General features: G+C 36.4%; 1 protein-coding gene across 1 annotated transcript in view; it reads right to left on the minus strand.

Annotated features, from left to right (window-relative positions):
• HMCN1 (hemicentin 1) overlaps window positions 1–23855 on the minus strand; it is a 398907-nt gene that overhangs the window by 289979 nt on the left and 85073 nt on the right. Inside the window, exon 2 of the mRNA XM_081026514.1 lies at window positions 14996–15066. Within this exon, the coding sequence (XP_080882640.1) occupies window positions 14996–15066 (71 nt within the window). The remainder of the gene's footprint in view (window positions 1–14995; window positions 15067–23855) is intronic.

The raw sequence follows: 23855 nt of genomic DNA on the forward strand, positions 1-23855 counted from the left end.
ATTTTCATGGCATTTAGTGTAACAGATAACACTGCTCTCAAAAATCTGTACCCTTGTATCCTCAGACGGTATTTATCTCCCACATTCCAATCTACTTTTAACTGCTTGTTAAACATCTACTCCTAGATGTTTTATGGCTCTCTACAATTCAATAATCTAAAATGAAACTCATTATATTTTCTCCCAACCATGTCTTCCATATTTTTGTTAACGGTACTATCTGCCTACATAGTCAAGTTCAAACCTTGAGTCATCTTTGATTCCTCCCTCTTCCTTTAGCTAATCAGTGGTCAAACCATATTCCTCCTACTTCCCTCATGAATCTGTCCCCTCCTTTCTTCTTTATGTCCTATAATTCACTCCTCATATCATTAAATTTATTACAAGTATGGCCTCCTATCTAATCTTCTATTCTTCCTACCACCACACTTTATGTAAAGAGCTGTCTATATCATGTTCCTCCTTAAAATCTTTCACTAACTACTTGTATTGGATCAAAGTATCTTCCTAGCTTTCTGTCTCCTCCTCCCTCTTCATAGGCTGCTTCCTTTAAGCTGCGACCAATTCCTGTTGTTTGAATTGGCTCCTTTGCTACACACTTCAAGGTCTTTAGAACTTTCATTCAAGGGATCTTTCTACTGCTCCATCTCCACCATCAAACACTCTTCACTAGTATATGCATGTCTAAATTCTCCCATTTTCTATAAACTCTTTGATAGCAGGAACTGGGCTTTGCATAGTCCTTTAGTCCTCAGTTCATTGCATTTGCTGGCATACAGTAATCACTGAGTAAATGTTTGTCAAAATGAACTAGTTTCCTTCCAAGGTTGAGATAATGTGCCTTCCCCTCTTTAAAACTTTGGCTTTTCTTCCAGTCAGATGTACCTCCTTTCTTTTCAGATGTGCTCTAATATGCTTTACTCTTTAATGACATAACATATTTTCCTTTGCATAATAATTTGGAGGGATTATCATGTGCAACAAATACCCTTAAAAGAGCATCTGTGTACTAGGAAAGTGGGAAATAGCTACTGAGCACATTAGTAACTTTATATTTGGATAGGAATAATTTTTTCTTGCAGCCAATTTGGCATATCTGTAATGAATCTTCCAGAATTATAACTCAAAAAAATTTAGACTCCTATTATATTTTCAGAAGCTTAAACAAACAAACAAACAACACCAAAACACTCCCCAACTGTGGTCAAATTATGTACCTGAGTGTAAATCACAATATAATTTATCCACTCCACAAGCATTTCTTAAATAGCCAGGTACACAATACAGCTCCCTGGTGGTATAACTCTAAGGAGAAATCAATTGTCTTTTGCTAATTGTCATCTACTATCAAGAGGCTAGAAGAAATCTATTGTCTGTTGGGAAAAATTAGAATAGCTAAGAAATCTCCCTATCTGAAACTTGAGTTTGAGATCCATGCTAGGAATGGCAAGAGTGATAAACCTCGTCCAGTTATTGAGTGAAGGGCAATCTCTGAGCCAACTGACTTGTGTTCAAGTGCACTCCAGGAAGATCTAGGGATGGGTGCCTTATTTGATCCCAAAACATTACCCACAAGTCAACTCTAGAGACCACTAGCTAGCATCCTTGGAAGTGACTCCAAATGAATTCATCCCATTGAGATCCCTCCATAACTTCAGGCTCATCCTAAAACTTGAATATTAAAACCTAAAACCCTGAAAAAAACCATGTGTTGAAATGGGACCTCTAAGCCTTTGATTATTTTTTTTTTTACTCTATATGTTTGAATAGAGCAGTTTAAAACCACATATTAAAAAATAAATTAAATAAATAAAACCACATATTAATAAAAGCAGTATAGTCAATACGTTATTTACTTTAAGTATTGGAACCACCTTATTCTCCTGAAAAAACACCTCTGTGAAACACTGAACCTCATAAATATGATGCTAAATATTAGTCAATACCCAAAGGAAAGAGTGTGTTAGCAGACATACCTATAACTCCACAGAAAATTTCACAACTATAATTGCAAATGAAAAGCATTCCTTTTATTTCTTGTTCTTTTTTATATCTTACTCTCCAAAACAACTCTCTAACTTCCAAGGAGAAATCAACATAAAGTCTCAAAGTAGCCATAATATTGGAGAATCAAAAGGAAACATTTTGACCCACATACGTTAGAAACCCATTATGGACGTGCTTTTATACATCCCTTGGGAGTGATTTGTGTAGTTTAGCTAATTTTTTCCTGCTGTGGAAATCAGTGCATTCTTTACAATAAAAATGATTATTCTGCCCTAAATTTCACATTTGCATACACAGATTATATTGTAATCAAATTGATTCCATATTAATTATAAGTCGTTCTCGAGAATAAAACTCTTCTCTTCCCCAAATACTACATTATCCTTAAATAATTACCTTTCTGCATATGGTAGTTTATGGTTATCTAAGAATAAATGTTCACTAGTAATTCATATCATAGTGAAACTATTTGCCCGTCTCATTGTGGATGGAGGTTCCTGAAAAGAAAAGTTTCTTTTTCTAAAAGAATTTAACATATAATATGATATTCTTATAAGAGCTCCCTATCTGATACTTGAGTTTGATGTTCTAATCATTTAAATTTGTAAATAACCATGAAAATTATCTATAAAAGAAATACCTTAGATATGTGCTGTCTTATACAGTAGTCACTAACTAGCTTCGTGTTAGTTATTGAGTACTTGATGTATGGGAATGAAACTGAGGAATTGAATTTTTATTTTATTTTAAATAATTGAAATTAAAAAACTAAAGCAGTACTAATTTTTTATATTGATGACATTGAAATTAAAATATTTTGGATATAGTGAGTTAAATAGATTATTAAAATTAATTTCAACCGTTTTTTAATTAAAGGTTATTGGGGTGACAATGGTTAATAAAGTTACATAGGTTCCAAGTGTACAATTTTGTAATACGTCACCTATATGTCACATTGTGTGTTCACCAGTTTTTTTAAATTGCATATGTGGGTCACTTTATATTTCTGTTGGACAGCAGGGCTTTAGAATGATACATTTGCTTTAGTTACATAGGTTTCCTTCTAGACTGTTATGTGTAAGGTTGTTGCTGTGATCTAAAAGTCTTGCATGAACTTTGTTTCCTGGCAGAAGTTATTAGAAACAAAATTCATGTTACTTTAATTTACGAAAGGTTAGGAACCAAGCTACAGTCTACTCCAAAAATCTATAAATTATTGACTTTGTTTGAATAGATACATGCAAAGCTTATAAACAAAGTTTACATTTGTTTATAAATTATAAATTTAGCTTGTCAGAGACACTGTAAAAGCAGAGGAAGAAAGTCTCATTCTTTTGGATGCCAACAGAATATTGTTCCTTCTTCTATTGTAGCATTTGCTGAGTTGTATTATAATTTATCTGTTTCCTCCCACTAGATCTTTGTTCCTTGAGGAATTTAGTAACCGTTCTATTTGTTGTTTGATGAATGAGTGGATAAATGAATGAACAGTAAGTTAATGGGTGAAAGAGATTGTGCAAAACAATCCTGACACAGTCTAGGCACACTTGCTGTATTCAACCTGAATTTTACTCAAGCCTAGCCCATCTCATTTCAAGTCATATGATTCCAGAGGTAAGCCCCCTAAAAGTACAAGTTTGAAAAGTTGCTCTTTAACCAAACACTATACATACACAGACACAGACACAGACACAGACACACACACACACACACATATTCACACACACACTGGGGGTGCCAAAAAAATGTATATACATTTTAAGAGATGTTATCTATGCTCAAGTAGTACTTTGCCATAATCAGAAGTGTCTGGACGCTGATGGTAACCACTCTGAGCACCTCATGATTGCAGAAGTCAAACGTGACTTGTATTCATCTTTTGTCATCAGTATATATTGAGTATTACAATTTAATAGTTGTTTTTTTTCTTAAAATGCATATGCATTTTTTGGTTTTGTGTGTGTATTCTTGTATATATATGTATTCTTACATAACTCCCCCGATCTCATCTATCTTTCGTCTCCCTCTCCCTCTTTCTTCTGGAATGAAGACAGGTTGAATATTTAACAAAAGAAAACAACATGGTTGTGTAAGTTTATGCCCCCAAACCCACATAAATCTGCACACATACATGAAAATGGAAGGTGTGAAGGAGATGAAGGCATAATGCATTGAATTGAAAAATTCCCTAAAAGTATATAAGGAGGGCCTGACTTTGTTCACTTTGTGTTTTAATTTGAACGTCTGAAATATAACTAATTTGTATCAATACATTTGCTTTAGTTACATAGGTTTAGTTACATAGTTACATAACTAATTTGTATCAGTAGGCACATTCTTGCTCAGGATTTTGATTTTCATTTCATCTTTATAATTCTACTGATGGCTACAATTTACTAAGCTGCAAAAGACACTTCAGATAGAAAAAAAAATGTGTACTGAAAAATCAGAAGCAGAAGTTTTTCACAGTAAATGGTGCTCCTGGAATTAAAGAGAAAGAAAAAAAAACTGTAACCTCAGCGTTACAGTGATAATTCTGTTCAAAAAGTAAATTCCTGGAAAGATTAAATAAGAATGAGTAGAAATCCTATCAGTCAAGAGAGTAATAAAACAGATTATCATGCTGTCTTTTCTAAATACAAGTGTGGCAGTGGCAATGGAATAAACTGAACCTTTAATCCCCAAGAGGAGTTAATGAGGTCCTTGTCCAAACTTAATGGGGAAATGTTCATCAAACTAGGGACCAGGGAACCGGGAAGGCTAATCTGAGAGCAAGTCCTTCTCTATGTCTTATTATTTCTCTTACAGTCAATCCATTTCAATTCTTCTATTCTCATCATCACTTTTCACTGAGCTACCATTTATAACAGTTGTTTTCCAGGTATGCCTAACTCTAAGCAATGAAAACAGTGAAACTCTTTTGGTAGAGTCATGCCTGAATCAAAGGAATTCTTATTGGCATTACAATGCTTACCCTAATTCTAACATAAATACAATTTACTAAGCCTAGTTTCAAAGTCAGGCTGTATTCTTTTCACATGGAACGCCCATTGCTTTCAATGTCTTATTTGCATAATTTGCCCTTTACCTATAAAATTTAAGAATGAAACTCCATTGCAAGCCAAACAAAAGTTTACAACCCTCAGTTCTTGTTTTTAAACACAGCTGTAGACCTCAATGACCAAGAAAACAGAATGTACATGTGGAAAACATTAAGTTACATTGAATCTAATTTAAAGTTGGGTCCAAGCAAATATAAAATCAATCAGAACGAATGGAGAATTCTACAGTCGGTGACATGTGCTGGGTTTCATCACTTGTAGAAAATATGGCAGGGATATACTGAAGAGATAATCAGAGTATTTCTGAGTCCAAACTTCAAATCTCCATAATCAAAATGAAAGAAAATGTTATATTCCAGGCAGTCCACTATGCTGGCCTTCACTGGTTTGAAGAAAGCTTCATAATTCACAGGAATTATAATGCACCATGATCCTTTGCTGAGGGAAATGACAGGAGCCAACCAAGTCTAAGAAAAACACTGCCCTGAGACTAATATAATATTGTATGTCAATGGTAATTGAAAAATAAATTTTAAAAGATTAACTAAAAACACTGCCATATAGCTTCTAATGATCAGAAGACTTGTGAAAGGATGCAGGGTTAACTGTAGGCCAACATGGGAAAACTCAAAATAATATCTTGTATTTCTCAATCTCCCCCTCAGTAATTCTCCCCTTCTTAGAGAATTCCTTCATCTCTCCTGCAAGGATTGTGTACGTTTTAATTGTGACCTTATCTTTTCCCATCAAATTAAGACATTGCTTTCGTCCCTGGCTGGGATGGATTCTTAGTCTCCCAGATGGTTCCCTACTTCCTCAGGAAGAATGAGCCAGGAGAGAGAGGCAGAGGGTAAGGTGGCCCTTAGTGCCAGTCATCATTTGTTTATTCAAGGAGTGGGTATCAACCTGCTTGCAATTCCACTGGACGGGTTTTCCTTCTCCCCATCTTCCCTCTGCTATGATCCTTTCCTATCTTTCCTCTGTACTATTCAACCTGCCCACTAAACTCTCTCTCTCCTCCTTTCTCTTCCAACACTCACATTTGAATTTTACATGCGTTCCAGCACATTTGGTATTATTACCTTTGTTAGAGTACTCAAAGGAGACTGTAATGTTGTGATTCTTTTTATTTAATGTGATAAAAATAGATTTATACTGCTTATGTTGTTTTAGGTCTTGACGAAAAATGATCAATACAATGCATTTTTTAGTAATAAAATCATTATAATTTATAAGTATTACTATAGAAAAGTTTGAGATAGACAAATGTTACGGGTTGTTTTTCTGTTTTTGTTTTTTGTTGGTTTTTTTTAGAGCTAGTAGTCATTAAACAGAATTGGTGAGTGAAGATCGAGGGCACCTCAGAGGAGGAGACTACAATATATAGAGACAGAGCAGATAAATGAGGATTTTAAAAAAATGAACATGAATATAGAAGGATGGGGACCTGGTTTAAAGTTTATATGAGGAAACCTGAGGGACTTGGCCATTGATTGCGCGAGTATTCAATAATGTGAGATGCCTGCCAAAGAAGCCCAGAGAGCCCCAAACATCAACAGAGGCTCCCAGACGTCGCTCCAGAGAAGACCCCCAAGTGTCATCTGGAGACGAAGGCCAGTGCTATCAGGTCTCTAACTGGTATTAGTTCATGCCTGAGGTACTGATAGGTTTCTCAAAGGAATTCAAACATCTGATGGGGTAACTGGGCAAATAATACGCAGTCAGTACCAATACCAAGACTCCACAATTCTTCTTGAGACTTTTTCAAGGCCTACGAATAAAAAAGACAGCTTCGTGAGCACTGCTTCTGATCAATTTGGACTGAGAAAAAAACTGCTTAATTTCCTTCACATCCATTTTGTTGAAAGTGAGGTTTACAGTTTACTCTATGGGTCCTGGCTTTAGATCAAGGGACATTCTTCCACAGAAAACAGTTTGACCTCCATCCTTTCCAACACCAAAAATCTGACAATATATCTATCGGATATAGTACTTATTATGGAGAATAGCGCAAGCCATTGGTTGGTTAAGTAGCATGTATGGAGTGAATCCAAGCACTATAGGTTTGTGGGTTCCCCTTGTTAAATGTTATTTTGTCACATGTAATTTCAATATTTACTCTGCAATGACTCATGTATTTACCTTAAGAATATTCCCACGCAGGCACACTTTGAAAAGAAAATCAAGAAATGTGCCATCATAATCCACACCCACCCCATTGAAAGAGCAATTCAGCAGCCATAATACCTTTTCTATACTCTTTGTCCTTTGAAGTGCACACAAAAGATCACAAAGAAATCAACCAGCTACTTGCTTCTAGAAAGGGTACCAGGATGGATGGCCAGAAAAGAGCCAAGCAGGCCCCCTCAGCGTGACCGGTTCTCTCATCTCAACCCCTATCCTCAAATCCCTGGGGACATAGGAGTGTTTGGCCCTCAGAGAATTCATTACTCTGGCAGAAAAGTCTAGCAGCAAACTAACGTTTTAATTCTAACAATAAAAATAATCAAAAGACCACCGACATACATAACTATGTATGTTATGTACATAAGTACAAACACTACCTTTCTATCTCTTAAAATACACCTGTTCTTGTGTCTCTGCAGGGTGTCTGTGAGGTCACACTTAAATAAGCTTACCACTTACGTATCGAGAACACATGTTGAGCAAAGACAGTCATTTGTAATCTATAATTAACTTTGTCATTTGCTGCTCAGTAATTTTAGGTGAGCCTTTACTGAAAGTGATCATTGGAGGTGTTAGGTTGGTGCAAAAATAACTGCGGTTTTTGCAATTATTTTTAACCTTTTAAACTGCAATTACTTTTGCACCACCCTACTAAAAGTGGAAGTCAAAATTAAGGAGGAAATTCATTTCATTGAGGATGAGAACTCCCCTTGACCTACATTTGTCTTTATTCTTCTACTTTCATACTTTGAAGTAAAACACAAAGAAAAATTGTATAACTAAATGTTAGTTTGATGAGATCAATGAGGTTACTGAAACCAATATTTAGAAGGAAAGTACAGAGCGATAAGAGGACTGACTATACCTCCAGTTCTGAGACCAGTCTTGCTACTTGTCAGTTTACGAGTAACACGTTACCCAATGTCTCAAAGTTTGAGTGTCTACATTTGTAAATAGCAATATTAATATTTGTGTGGGTTTAAATTGAGAAAATGACTTAAAAATATTCGCAAAATATTCCTACTCCTACCTCTAGTACTCGAAGTACTTGTTTTAGAGAAATAACAAGGTACATGTTCTGTACCTGTTGCTCATTTATGGTATAATTGTTTGGTGTTTGTTTCCCTAAAGAAAAGTACTTTGAGTACTAGAGGTAGGAGTAGGAATAGTAGTATAATAGTAGTATAATAGTAGTATAATAGCTGACATTTACTGTGCCCTTACTTTAGGCCACACACTGGTTCTACTGTTCCTGAAGCTTTTTACATGTATTATGAGTTACATGTATTGGACTCTGTCTCACTTTCTTCCCTAAATTAAATACACGCATTTCCACCTCTAAAAGTTTATGTGTGTGTGTGTGTGTGTGTGTGTGTGTGTATACTAAAAGTGTATATATATACACACACATACATACTGGGGGTGCCAAACAAATGTATACAAGTGGACACTTTGGTCAGTGTTGCTCAAGCAGTAGTTCGCTGTAATCAGAAGTGTCTGGACACTGATGGTAACCACTTTGAGCACCTCTTGTAACTGCAGGAATCAAACGTGACTTGTGTTCATCTTTTGTTATCGGTATATATTGAGTATTACAATTTGAATACAGTTTTCCTTTCCTAAAATGTGTATACATTTTTTGGCACCATATATACATATGTGTGTGTGTCAAATACATATTAAGAAAACCTCAATGGAAATAAAAACTGCTTTCTTAAGTTGAACCATGTCCAATACCAAAAATGAAAATCTCATCTTTTATAGACCTATATTACATATGTATCTATGCTAACGTATAATGCCTTCCCTTTTCTTTTTCTAGTCAAATTTTTTTCCTCTCTGCATTAACTTTTTTTAGTGATATATCAGTTTGATTTTTTTTCATTTCATACAGAAGACTTCTCTATAAATCCAGAAATAAAAAGCACACGTTTGCACAGTGGCATGATTTAGAATACTAGGAACTAGATAAAGTGTATACCAATACTGGTATCAGAAACTGTTCCTCTAAAATCAGTAGTATCTTGTCCTCCTCTTTTCATGAGTCTTTATCTAACTGGCCATGGTTTTTCATATCTTCCTTTGGCAATTAATTCTAACATCTACTGTTCTTATATCACAGCAAAACATTTCCCCCTTAACCTCAGCCTGCTGCAGTTTGTATATTTATTCTTCTGTTTCTGTTTAAGAAACACAATAATTAGACTTGACCTTTATCTTCTTCATAACACTGACCTATTGCTATGTGACAATACTGTTCTACACATTTTTTACTCTTATTCTGCTTTTTTAGGTCAGTTTGATTAAGAGATTTCACAAAGGTAAACTAAATTATGTGTGAAACATTTTCAGTTTTGGGGATCAATTATTTATATAAAAGACTTATAATTCCACTATTGTAGAAATATCTTTTTTTAAGTTTCAAATGTTTGACAAATATGCTTTTTGTTCTTTAAAACATTTAGATAAAAGGCTTGAAAGCATATCACTACCAACACCATTTTCTAAAAATCGACAAGCTTTATAGTTTCTTACAAAGACTGTAACCCAAAGTAGGACTTTGCACTGCATATTTAAAAGGATATTAATTCCCAAAGCTCTGTGTGATTTGAATACCATTTGCTGTCATTTTTCTTTCCTTCTTTTCCCCAGAGAGAAAGCTCAGTTGCTTTTCAAGTTACTTATCTGGATTCCAGAAGAAAGAGGATAAAGCAAAATGAAATTAAAGTTACAAATTTAATGATTTAAACTTAGTGATTTTTTTTGCTAAGTTTTTCTTGGAAATTTTAAAATTTCTTTTCCTCAAATTAATCCCATGTCTGTATAAGAAAAATAGCTGAGCCTAGTGAAATGTTAATGGGTGATTATTTAATTTACTTGAAACTGAATTTACTTTTCTGGTTTTCAAAACTATTACAAATGTGAAAGGAATATTTTTAATGGTTTCCTTTCTAAAAAGTCCAAGTTATTTGTAACAGGACAGCAATTCTTTTTGCTCTTGATGTCAGTGATTTGGGGGGAATTATTAAAAATGGTAGAAGGGGAACAGAAAAAGGGTCTGGAAATCACACACAGCACACACTTTAGTGCTGCACACTAAAGTTTTATGAAATTTGTGAAGTTTAGTTTCTCAGACTGGTTTATGAAATAATAAAATATCCTCTAAGCAAATACTGAAGAGAAAATAAAATACGTTTAGAATAGAAGTGATGATGCGGGCTCGAGGCTTTTCATAGGTGACACTTAACTAACGAATTTTTTTGCCATTGATTTTAAAAAGAACAATTCACCAGAAACTGTGAAAGTAAAAACATTTCCTCAATGCCTCTAACAGTGCCCAACATTGAATGAAGGGAAAAAGTAAATATTGATTTCTTTCCTGGCTGGTTGTTCTAATTAAGCATTCTCTTGGCTCCCAAGACAATGCAAAAATGCATCTATAAGATGCAGCCAGTTCACAGGAAAGCTCCAGAGAAATGGACACTGCCTTTCATTCCACGGGAGACAGAAAGTAAGATTATTTTCTTGAGCAGAGTTACTACATGAGCTGCAGAGTGTCTGTATCAGGTTCAATTTCAGAAACTAGCGGGGAGCGGTGCTCTGGGGAAGTGAATCAACTGAGTATGAGTCAGGAGTCACAGCCCTTCACTCTGGAGATAAATGAAGCAAGGAGGATAAGGTCACTCCCTGAAAATTGTTCAGAACAAAAGAAAGGGAGAGGCAGGAAATCAGGAAGTGTCAGTGCCAGGTCTCATTGAGAATACAGGTATTTTCATTCTAGCCAGATATCCAAGAATGGAGCCCAGCTGTACTCTTGCAGAGGAAAAAAAAAAAAAAGAATACAGTAAATCCCTTCCTAATAGTCTATCAGCTAGAAATCTCCATACTTGGCACTTCTGAATCTCTCTGTAATGAAAACAAATGCTTAGGTTTTTAAGGTATCTTTTGTACCATCAAGTAACTGCATCTTCATATGTCAGTCATTTATTCAACAGCTATTTAAATCCACTCTACTGCAGACACTAATTCATCCCACAGGTGGATGCGATACTCAATGAGAGCTACAGGACTCTTGCAGCAAGATTTCATGGTACAATAGGGGAATATAACAATTTAAACAACCAGGGCAATATAATTTCTAATTCCTGTGATTCATGTAGAGGACATTTTTATGTAAAGATTTTTTCAGAGAATCTGGACATCCAAAGTGGCAAAGAATTTGCTATACTGAGAGATGGAAAAGTAAATTGTAAATAAGTGTCAAGATAATGACTGAAAAAGAAAACATCGTCTAAGAGAAAGGAAATGAAAAATTATTAGTAGAGATGATTATCAGAAGAAATTTAGTAAAAGGGAAAAAGCCAAAGGATGCCCATATAAAATCTATTTGGATACTTATAAAACATAATTCAATTTAGTATATAATTCAATTTAGTATATAATATTGTACATGAGACATGTACAATAAAAGAATCATGACTGAATATATATTTGGAATACAAACTTTGAGTTTTCACTATTTGCCCCAATTATGCTCATACCACATACAGTTCTAAATCAGGTCATTCACCTAACGGTGAAACCAAGGTGTTAAACCTCAAAGTCTAATTTGGATTCTGTTAATTTGTACATAGTGGTATATTCGTTGCTTCTTTCTTTTATTCATAAAAAAGTGAGCATGTTTCACATTGCAGTTTTACCAGGGTAAAATTCGAGCTAAATCAGTCAGACATAGTCCTTCCAACTACTTGTGATTAAGAGAGGTAAGGAAATGTGACCAAGCTTCGAGGATAAGCAGGATTCTCTGAGGAACTGATATTCTAAATGAGACTTGGAATATAGAATTCTAAACTAGGTTAGGGGAGCGTGGAATTGAGGGCAGGATAATGGACAGGAAATTCCTGTGCAAGGAGAAGAGCACATGCAAAAGCTCTATGGGGAGACTGGTGAGGATACAGATATGGGGGCTGCTCTATGCAAGGCCCCAAGGCAGATCACAGAGCCCAAGGGAGACAGAGGCACTAGATAGGGCTGAAAGGTAGCTAGGTCTCAGGCCACTCAGAACCGTGGGAAGAATCTGATGAGGTGATGGTAGAATATGCATGGAGAGGGTATTGGAGAGAAATTGTTCAGAGGTGTACTTGGCGATAATTTTGTCTGCAGAGTGGAGAAAGGCTGGAAAACAAAAGCAAGAGTAAATGCAGGAAAATCACCTAGAAGTTCTTTGCATCAATTTAAGCTAAAGCTATAATGATTGGGACTAGGGTAGTGCCAGTAGAAATGGAGAGAATTCAATTGATATAAAAAATTTAAAAAGCTAAAAACCAAGACTTGATATGGGGTGAGGGAGAGGGATGTCTTAAAAATGACTCAGATGTTTGGTAGTATAACTAAATATTGTAACCATCATTAACAAAGGTAACAAAGAGAAAACAAAGAGCAAGCATTTAGGGCCAAGTTTGGGGCAGTGGCAAAAGAACATCTGTGAGTTCATTTTAGAGGGACTGTGACATCCAAGAGACTGACATAAGAGTCTGCTTCTCAAAGCAGAGGTCTAGGTTAGAAACATGTTTATCTGTGTATGGATGGTTTTGCCTAAAGAGAGAGAATATAAGAGAAAAAATGGGGCCAGTTCCCAAACCTTCAGGAACCTCAATATTTAATGTCCAAGCAGCGGGAAATGAGTTGCCTAGGAAGCTGAGGAAAAGTGGAAAGAAAAATGAGAGTAGTTACGGGAAGAGAATGTCTCAAGAAAGAGGGAGAGGTCAGCATTATCAAAGACTACCTAGAAATCCACGTGGTATGTTGACGAAGGAAATGTTTCCACTGCCTTTGGCAAAATCAAGGTCATGTGTCACCAGCGAGAGCTACTTTAATGGAGTGGACTGAGTAGGGAACATGGGAGAGGGTGTGTGAGGGAATGGTGGCAGGAAATACAGACCACTTGCTTGGCATTGAAGGAACTGAGAAAAATAAAAGTTGTTATCTGTGAGAGAGTTTGGGAAAAACAGAGATTTTTTGTTTGTTTGTTTGTTTGTTTATGGTTTCGTTTGTAAGGATTTGTTTTTTTGGAAATACTTGAACATAATCAAAAGTAAATGGGAAGTCTCAACCAGCTGAAAGAAACACTTTGATAGGAAGATCCTGAGAAAGTCAAGGGGTTGAGTTTAAATAAAGAATGGGAACAGGAAGGGTACTGGGTCTAGGTAGGTGGATTATATACCAGGTATGAAGAAGCAGAGGACTTCCATTTGTATGAGCCTGTGGGAAACAGTAAGTGAGGTCACTTGTTCAGAGTAAATCATTTGCTGAAATATCCAGAATTAAATGAGTGAGGGATGGAGGCTTAAGAAGAGTAGGCAAAATTTATAATTGTCATTGAGAGGAATGGGAGATTTCGTTGACCAAAAGAACACAGTTGGCTCATGGGAGTATTAAGGGTCCAGTGGAGACAGGTGGTTATGTATTTTCAGTGGAATCAACCTGCCACGTTGTGAGACTTCAATACCCCTTGGCCAGGGGTGGACAGACGTGAATAATGCACATCACTGGGGTCATTCAGGAATGAGGTTTTGGCTTTTAAACAGAAAAGCAATGGACAAGAAAGAAAAAGAAGTGTTTTTGAAATAACAGAACTCTGAATTAGATTAAGGGAATGTGATAAAAGAAGAAATCTGATGGCCGGGGAGACGGGTTAGGGGCCCATGGACTGGAGTCTTGATGATTGTGAAGAGGCCGTTGTCGTATAAGGAACCAACAAGGTGGGTGGACAGGTGGCTGTGGCTGGATATTAAGATGCAAATAGATTGGGGAGATGATAAGGTCCAGGGGGTGTGTGTGGGAATAGAAGACTAAAGCAGAGTAAAGAAAAGGTCATTAAACATGACTAGCAGGTCAAGGGACTGAAGAGAGAAGGTGCTGACAGGTCATTCCCAGAAGTGTTGAAGCCCCCAGAATGATGACAGCCCTGAAGGGGAAAGGTAGCCAACGATCCAGGTACCAATAGCTTAGATGAATGATGGGCAGGGGTCAAAAGGTCTGCATATGACGATCCAGGTACCAATAGCTTAGATGAATATAGGCAGGGGTCAAAAGGTCTGCAGATGATGGCAGCACACACCATCCAAGGAGGACAGTAGAGTGATTTTTAATGAATGGATTTGGGAATAATGATTTCAAAGCAGCCCCGAGAAGGTACATATCAACCTTATCTCCAAGTCCTGCTTCCAGAATAACATTTAAACTAATGTTATTCTTCCCTAATAACCAAATTATTCTTAACAGTGAAAAATTTTATATGATAGATTTACAGTATAGAATATCAAAAGTACCTTAATTATACCATTACTGTTGTAGGGGAAGAATTAACTATTCCTTATGATTATCAGTGAAGGGACTCATCTAGAGCAGGGGTCAGTAAACTTTTTCTGTCAAGAGTCATGTAGTAAATATCTTAGACTATGTGGACCAAATGTTATGTCACAACTCCTCAATTTGGCCATTGTTGCATGAAAGCAGCCATTGACAATGCATAAATGAAGGTGATATTTTGAACCCAATCTGTGCCACTCCCATATCCGTGGTCCAATTCATTGAGGACTCAAGTGAGAAAACGAAGTGGTATTGGGTGAAAAAAAATCAGTGATTACTTCTTTCAGATATAAGAATAAAGAAAGTCAGCCAAAAGTTCATGATTTTCCTTTCCCCTAAAAGAAATGAAATTGAAAGCAAGCACTAACCTGAACATATAGTTCTCGGAGTTCATACTGAAATTTCTTGGGATCTGTGGTAATAGTCACTGGGCCAATTTCTGTGAAGATAAAAATGACATAGATAAATAAATAGTAATGAATAGCATTCAAGGCTTTAATGCGTCATGTTTACAAATATTTTTTCACTGTAAACTACGTCGTTATTTATTAACAAGAAATCATCTGCAAAACAACAGACTCTACCAAAGAATACTTTACAATTTGCCGTAAATTATGAATACCTAAAAGAGTGGATTTTAGCCTTGAAAAATACTAAGGAGTAGTCAAAAATGTCATAAGACAAAGAATCAGGAGACCCCAGTGTCAGTCCCTTTTTATTCTCACCAGTCAGTAAATATTTACTGAATACAGACTTTGTTGTTGGATTGTAAATAAATCACGCATTGGTCCTACGATTCTGTTTCCTCAACTTTAAATTGTAAATGTGTCAGCAACTTTTCCATCGGTCCAAATTCATTTGTAATAAAACAATTTAATTAACTAAACAAAAAAACAACCAATGACCTTCACTGCCTAACCCATAGGGTTTCTAAGAACTTGCAGCACAGACATGAGGACAGTAAAAGTATAGGAAATGGTCCCTAATTCTTCCCTCCCCATGGCTGGAGTCAATGTCCATCATTATCACTACTCTCCTGAGATGGCTTTCACCACCATGATTACCTTTGGGGTCACTACCACCCTCAGAACTGCCCTGTTGTACTGTGCAAACCACTGCTTCAAGTGGGAACAGATAGGGACCATGGCATTTGCTGGAAAACCAGGAGCCCAGATAACAGTGCGGGTTATGTTAGTAATATTTTTTTTGTAGGATATAGCACATCTATAGTAAATATTTTAATCCACAAAGATCATTTTCTTTAAAAATAATTAGCCTTTAAAATATACAAGTGCAAAGTGACCTTTATAGGTATCACCTATTTTCTCCAAGCAACATCCATATATTTAAATAATAGTACTAAAATTCATCTGAGTATAATGTGCACAGATATCATCTTAAATTCCCAGGGTGGATAAAAGTTTTCTGTTTTTATCTAATGAAGACACGGGCTGCCTTCAAAACTACCATGTGCAACTAAAGTACACAATTATATAAAATATTTAATATTTAGTTTTTATAAGACATTTTCTAACCTCAAAAGAAAACTTCTAGAAAAGGACTTCATGACTTCAAAAAAGAATAATTAATTAGCCAGGTCTTCTATAATGTGCTAAATGTGATACAAAAACAAATAGTAGGATTTTCGAAATAAAGGAAGTAAATTGGAAAAGAAGCACAATTTGTCTTCCATAACCCATGTAGTTTTTCTTAGAAAATACCTGGAAAAAAAAGCCTCCATCCTTCACCATAGATTAGATACCTTGCAGTATATACAAGGAATGGAGAGGCAACTGGAGAAACTGTGAAAATGCAAACATTCCATACAAAGCAGAACAGTCATTAGCTGTGTAACAGTCATGTCCCAAGAATATGGAAAATCAGCGAAGCCTACTCCCTCAAGACTAAACAATGGCATACTTTGCAAAGGAATGCAAACAGCAACGAACATGCCAGGCAGTTTTACTGACATATAAATTGCCAGCGGTATTGTCAAGCCAAGCTTCTGTGACCCTATATGGCATAATACTGTAATAATTCTAGAATTCAAAACTGAAGCAGTAGAAAGAAATACAAAATAAATGCTAGGAAAAAGAAAAAGCAATTACATAAGAATAAAAAGTGCATACATGCAAGAACATTCTCTTTAATAATAATTTTTTTAAAAAACAGCTCTGGATATATGCCTGCTTCAAGAGTGGAGACCAAGGAATGTTATTAAAATAAGAGAACCGATTAGCCTTCATTTAGTTTTCCAGAGACTCAAATATCCACCTGTTTTCAACAAAGATAGGAAATCTCTCCTGCAGTTCATTAATAAACATTTTTGCAAACCACACTGGACAGCTGAGATAAATCTTTTATCAGTTATGAGAAATACTCAGGAGAGGTAAAGGCTTGCGGAGCTGCCATTTCCCCCCAGCTGTAAGTATCCTTTCCAACTCTTGAGTTGAATGATATGACTATTTGGCAAAATCAGCCCTCCTCCTTTCACAGCTTGCTTCCATCCCAGTCTTTCTCTTCACTTAATCGAGCCTGGTGCCAGTTGTGTCATGAGCCATTTCCTCTTCTCTTCCTTTTTGCTTGTGTTGGTTTCATCCCCTGCCAAGCCTTTGATGACATTCAACAGGTACAACTTTGTCCTCTCTTCCTGCCTGAACATGGTCCACTGTAACTTACAGAATGAAATGAGAACTTCTCAAGGTATTCCAAGCCCTCACTGCCATTAATCCAATCTTTGAGCTTCGTCAACACCCCTTACTTTGCACGAAGCGACAGTGCTTCCTCACCATCCCTATGGTCACCCCCACCGTCTTTCATCAGCTCACACACCTCTCACTCTATAAAGCCTGATTTAAGCCCTACCTCCTGGAATGTTTTGCCTTTTCTCCAATTTACTTTAATGCTCCCTTGATAATATTTGCACAGTAAAGACATGGGACGAATGAAGGTGCATAACATTTAACAGAATGCAGAGATCATCTCCCCTTCATTGGACGAATTTTATCGAGTTGTTTATAAAGAAAACGCACCAAAAGATAATAAAACAACCATCAGTCTCCAAATAGAATCGAGCTAGAAGAGGCATTGAAGATCATTTGGTTCAATCCCCTTTTCTACAGACAAGAAAATGTGAGATCTGCAGAAGATGAAACTGAAGAACTTTGGTGGTGAAGAAAGAGGTTAAGATACTCGAAAACATTACTACACCGAGTAGGCTGTGTCGCCCACTTAACCCACTGAGCAGTCCACGAACCTCCTGTTTTCTACGGCTTCCATTCTGTCAATGATTCTATCACTAGGAACTTTCTTCTTTCCTCTGGACCACCACGGGCATTTTCAGAGTGCCCAATTTGATGCACACCACATCCAGAATTCTTTATTGTTGCACACCCGGGTATTATCTTTAAGTGACCAAAAAAGAAAACAAAAATTCCTCTTGCCTAGTACACACTATAATTAAACACACAAAGAAACCTCACTGGAAAATTCCTGTTCAAATCTACCTAACAAACGTATATTGAGCATCTAGTATATATGGTTGTCACTGGTAATATAAGGATTATATACCTTATATTCAACAAAGGTGAATCCTGCTCTCAAAGTCCGAAGGTCTGGTGGAGAAGATAAAACTGTAAATATGTAATAATAGTACAATGTAGTGAGTACAAAAATAGAAGTATGGAAAAGGTGGTGTGGGAGCACTAATTCATATAAAGAATATTCTTTGCAAAGAGAACCGAGGGAGATTTCAAAAAGGAGATGAAAAATTAGGATTTCAAGTTAGAGAAAACAAATAAGTTCTGTATTAATGCTAATTTATGTTTCAATTCTATTTATCAAGTTTACAAGATATTCCCATAGTCTATCAAACTACTGTTATGTCCTATATCTACATTTGCAAGTATTTTTTACAATTCATCATACTTTGTAACATATAGTAATACCTTTCAAGCCTCACAAAAACCTCATGAAGAAGGTAGAACAGATATAATTAGGTAAACAATTGAAGGTTAGGTGATAAACCAAAGCCACCCAGTCTCTTTGGATTACCACAACACCATGTTGCCTGTGGAATGATGGCATCTGCCACTTGATACTGTGTGAAACTGTGATTGCCACTGCTTTTATGTCTCCCTCACTTGACTGTCAACACAAGGAGATGAATGGTCTCACTGTACCTATAAGAGATACTCAATAAATGTTTTAAGATGGAACGAAGGAAGACCCAAAAAAAAGAAAGATTACCACATGTGGCCACATGTGATACATACATACAATGGAATACTCGGCCATAAGGAAAGATGAAATACTGCCATTCGCAACAACATGGATGGATCTTGAGATTATTATGCTAAGCAAAATAAGTCAGACAGAAAAAGTTGAGAACTAACTATATGAGTTCACTCATATGTGGGATATAAAACTGAAAGCAACCAACGAACAAGACAAACAAAAGCTCATAGAAACAGACAACAGTATGGTGGTTACCAGAGAGAAAGAGGGAAGGGGGGAGGGAGAAGAGAGTAAAAGGGGATGCAATATATGGTGATGGAAGGAGATTTGACTTTCAGTGGTGAACCCACAATGCTATCTATAAATGATGTATTACAGAATTGTACACTTGAAACCTATACAATTTTATTAACCAATGTCACCCCAATAAATTTAATCTTAAAAAGTTTTTTAAAAAAGGAAGGTTAAACCCTGGTCTTCGGGTCCCTTATTTCTTGCTCTTTTCATTACACCATCGAGCCTCTGTGCTCTAAGCTAAAGATCATGCTACATGATCCGTGTCACACTGACTAGTCAACTGTGGAAGTTTTCAGTTTCCTCCCTTAACCAAATGTTTTGTTCTTTACTTTAATCAAATTATTGATGTAGATAATCCATAGATACAATTTTCCACATATAGCGTATCTTAAAAAACCAAAAAACATTAAAGTAAGATGTATATTACAAATACTATAAGAAATATGTTCTATGTGGCCGGTTTGCTCAGTGATTAGAGCGCAGTGCTCATAACACCAAGGTCGCTGGTTCGAGTCCCACATGGGCCAGTGAGCTGCACCCTCCAAAACTAGATTGAAAACAACAACTTGACATGGAACTGATGGGTCCTGGAAAAACACACGGTTCCCCAATATTCCCCAATTAAAAAAAAAAGAAAGGAAGAAATATGTCCTGCTTGAGAAGATCACTTTTGATTTAAAAAACATAACAGTATCTGAAACACAAAGGAAGTCTTTCCTCTTTTCATTAATGTTGTTATTGCCTGTTTCCTAATGATTTATTTATCAGATGGCTTAACTTTATTTCCAGCGTCTCAGCCATTGTTCTCCTAATCTGAGTTGCTGGATTGTATTTGAGAAAATAATGGAAAGAAATTCCGTGTAGTATTTTCTTTCACTGCTTCACTTGGCAAGATCAATATCCAGTTCCTCACTTCCTTTTTCCTTTCCACTAACAGACTTCTGCTCCTTATAGTTTTTCTTCACTCAACGTGGTTCCTTGATAATAAGAGGAATATTTACTGCTGCTTGCTGGGGTCTAAATACTGCCTATGCGTGATTTGATATCAGTGTTCAGAATTTCTCTGTTTTTTAAAACTATATACATATATATATACATATATATATACATATATATATATATACACATATATAGGTCTTGGTCTTATATGTATAGTTACACGTAAGTATGGGAAAAGTTAAACCAAGAGTCCCTAAGATTACAAACTAATCAATATTTGCAAAACATTACAGAAGAATCAAGGAAATATATAAGTCACAGGGTCTGCAATAATGGAAATTTAAATGTAGTTGAAAACTTAAAAAATACCAAGCTATGAAAAGTTAAAAAGTTGAATCTAGCATCTGAGAAGAGCCAAGCAACACAGCTGCAAAGGGGCAGCAAATGTTCTCAGTGTCCAGACAGGACAGAGAAACCGTTGAACTCTAGGAAAACACACAGTGAAGGCATCAATGAGGAGATGAGGTGTGAGCTGGGACCTGAAGAGAATACCAGGTTAACACAGGGCGACACAGTAAGCAAAGAAATTCCAGGCATTGGGATGTGGCCTGCTCGAAATCCCTTCAATGATCTATAGCTCAATGTGTTCCATTTCCTAACATCTACTCTCAATTGATTTAACACAAATTAATTATAATGTCTTCTGTGTGCAAAGTTGCTAGTATAAATATATGTATTCAAAGCATTAAAGTTATCTAAATGAAAAATTAATAAATTATATTTCCTGCTTTGGGATGCTACAGAGAATCAGATTAGCAACTACATTTACTTTTACTGTTTTCAATTTAATGTACAATACACTCTTTCCAGATTTCTCTGTCCTCATTCAATTACAGTGTTCCTGTCCGGTACCATTTTTAAAAGATCTGCAAATAATCCACTAACACAGAACTGTTTCCTGACTTCGAGCTGAGCTGATGCCAAATATATTTCAGGACTCATTTAATGGAGTACATTCCTACTCACATTAAACAGGTAATTTTCAAGACCACTCAAAGGCCCTTAATGATTGTTTTGACACAAGTGATGAATTTGGTGTGCTTTATAAAATCCAGGTCAATGATGAATTCATGCATAGCATGTTAGCCAATATTGATTAAATAGCATTCCGCTTGACTATCCAAAGAGATGAATCACTTAACAATGAGTTGTATGATAAACTTAAACATATGCACTTAACAAAATTGCAGATAATCTATACACAATGCAAGTCATTTCACTTGAAGGGCAGAACAGGATATAGAAAAATCGTGAACATGAATCCAGCAACGTCACACAGCTGTTTAGAACAGGAAGCAAAGAAGAATGCCTTAATAATTGACACAGGACTTTGAGGTAGACTGACTAGGATGTTATTGCTTAGACTGGACTGCGGCCAGGGCTGCAGCAAGCGCTCTTACAAAAACAGCCGTGGGATTTTTAATGGCCAACAGAGTTCAGACTCTCAGTTTTACCTGTCATTTTAAATACGAAAGGGCATTTTAACATCAAAATATATCCATGCATTGATCAGGTTTACTCAGAGAGATAAGAAAATATAATACTTTAAGTCATGCTACTTAATAAAATGTCATTAACAATCTTTCCCACGTGATCAAACAAAAAAGAAGAAAATATCACGTACAAGAACATTTTAAAATTTAAATAATGATAATCTTATAGAAAAAAAGGTGTTTTACATTTTAAGGTAAAAATATTAGAATTTATTTCAAAGTTTTTTATTACAAAAGGAGAGGTAAAATGTTGAAGAAGGAAAAACTACTTGCAAACTACTACTTTGCAAGTCCTTAGAAAAGAATCATCAATATGGTTGAAATTTCCACATGTTAGGGGACTAGACTTAACTTCAGCCCTGACTGTTTGCAGTTAGTTGTGACTGTTTGCACAATTAAACAAATGTATGCAGGGAAAATGTAATTCAGTGATCCAAAACGATATTTATGACGTAAACCCTTCATCTGCAAAATATGGAAATCAGAGACGTTGCTCAAAATATGACAAAAGCTTTTATGTGCCTGTATATTTGTGATACTATGTGTATGCTTTTCCCTAAATACTTGCATTCATTCATTCAACAAACAGGCACTATATCCTTAAGATTCGTTCAAGAGGGCAGGAGAAAGCACAAGCAAGCAAATACATTTGAAGAGTAGGATCTTTGAGTGTCACCCAGTCAGAAATATCGGGGTGTGTCTTACAAATCAAAGGCTGACTACGTGGGTTTATGACGAGTGCATTGGTACAGAGCCCTGCTCACCAAAGGGCTTTCCCCCTCTGGGGTTTAATGTTTTGCAGTCACTGTCTTGAAACCATTTTATCTTTGTATTTGTATTTTGTAAGTGAAGTTTCAAGGCAAAATGGAATGTGCACTCTGAGCGTGGAGCCTTGACTGACGCACGGTCCCACCTCTCACCACCTTCTGAGGACAGTTCTCAGTCACCTGTTCTCTTCTCCCCCATCAGCCCCAGGTCCTACCTAGCAGCCCCATCTCTGCTTCTGCTGACTGCCAACATCCACCATCTGCTCCAGAAGGGACTTGGTGGAGAGGGCTGGGATGAGGAAGTGTGAGCACTGGCCAAGGGCAAGGGCCAAGTCTCAGCCCTCCGCGAGGCAAGCCTTTCCTGCACTCCCAATCCAGATACCAAGCATATCCCAACCCTGAGGTTGAAAGATCCCTGGGGGTCGCCTATCTGTCAAAAGTTAAGGAAGTGGGGCCATGGGAAGAAGAAATGTCTGGCTCAGCTTCACCAGATCCAGCTCCAGGTGGAGCACAGCGCTTTGGTCCCACACCTGGCAGTAGGAGTAAACTAGCAGCCCATCTGGCTGGAGGCCGAGTTTAGCCACATCCCAAAGTGGGACTTCAGGGATACCATGGGTCTGCACTTGGTCCACAGGTATCCAGGTACCCATGGGCGCTCCCTCGCAGGTACCATGCCTGGAAGATCTTTTCCTCCTGGCAATCCTGTGGCTTAAACTATCAGCATGAATTTTACCATCCATCTTTGTTTTGTGCAATGCCAGTTTTAAATGCAAATATCAGAGCATTTAACTCCTATGTGGATTCACCCAAAAATACACAATTCATATTTTATGGCTGATGCCCCATGGTGCCTCCAGATGGCCAGAAGAGACACAAACAAACTAGATTTAGGAAGGTGGAAGAAGGAACCATTCACTTACAATCCCAGCCAACAGTATGAGTGTTCCAGGTTTATCATGACATTGAATTAGGTAGTACTCCTTACTAAAAAGCATAAAAGACCTCTCTTTAATGAAAAAAAGACCATGGTTATATAAAAGAAAGCTAAATATTAAAATATGCATATGCTGGCATATTTTAAATCCATATTTAATTTATGGATTTAATACATTAAAAATCTCAAAAGTATTTTTTTTGCTTGTGTGTGTTTTAGAATACTTAGTAACAATATTCTTAAATTTATTTTGAACAGCACATGGGCAATTTATATCAATGAAAACTGACAAGACAATAGAGAACATTACAAGCATCAATAACTAAGAATATAGAAGAGCTGTATACAAATAAATATGTGATAACTACAGAAGAATTAATAATCTATAGACAAACTAGTATCTGAAGACAAGGAACATAAAACAGGATTGCTCATTTTAAAATATTTAATTTCAATTCATATTTGACAGTATATTGTAACATAAGCTCCAAAAGGATTAAAT

The sequence above is a fragment of the Rhinolophus hipposideros genome (assembly GCF_964194185.1).
Source record: "Rhinolophus hipposideros genome assembly, chromosome: 19".
Taxonomy (NCBI): domain Eukaryota; kingdom Metazoa; phylum Chordata; class Mammalia; order Chiroptera; family Rhinolophidae; genus Rhinolophus; species Rhinolophus hipposideros.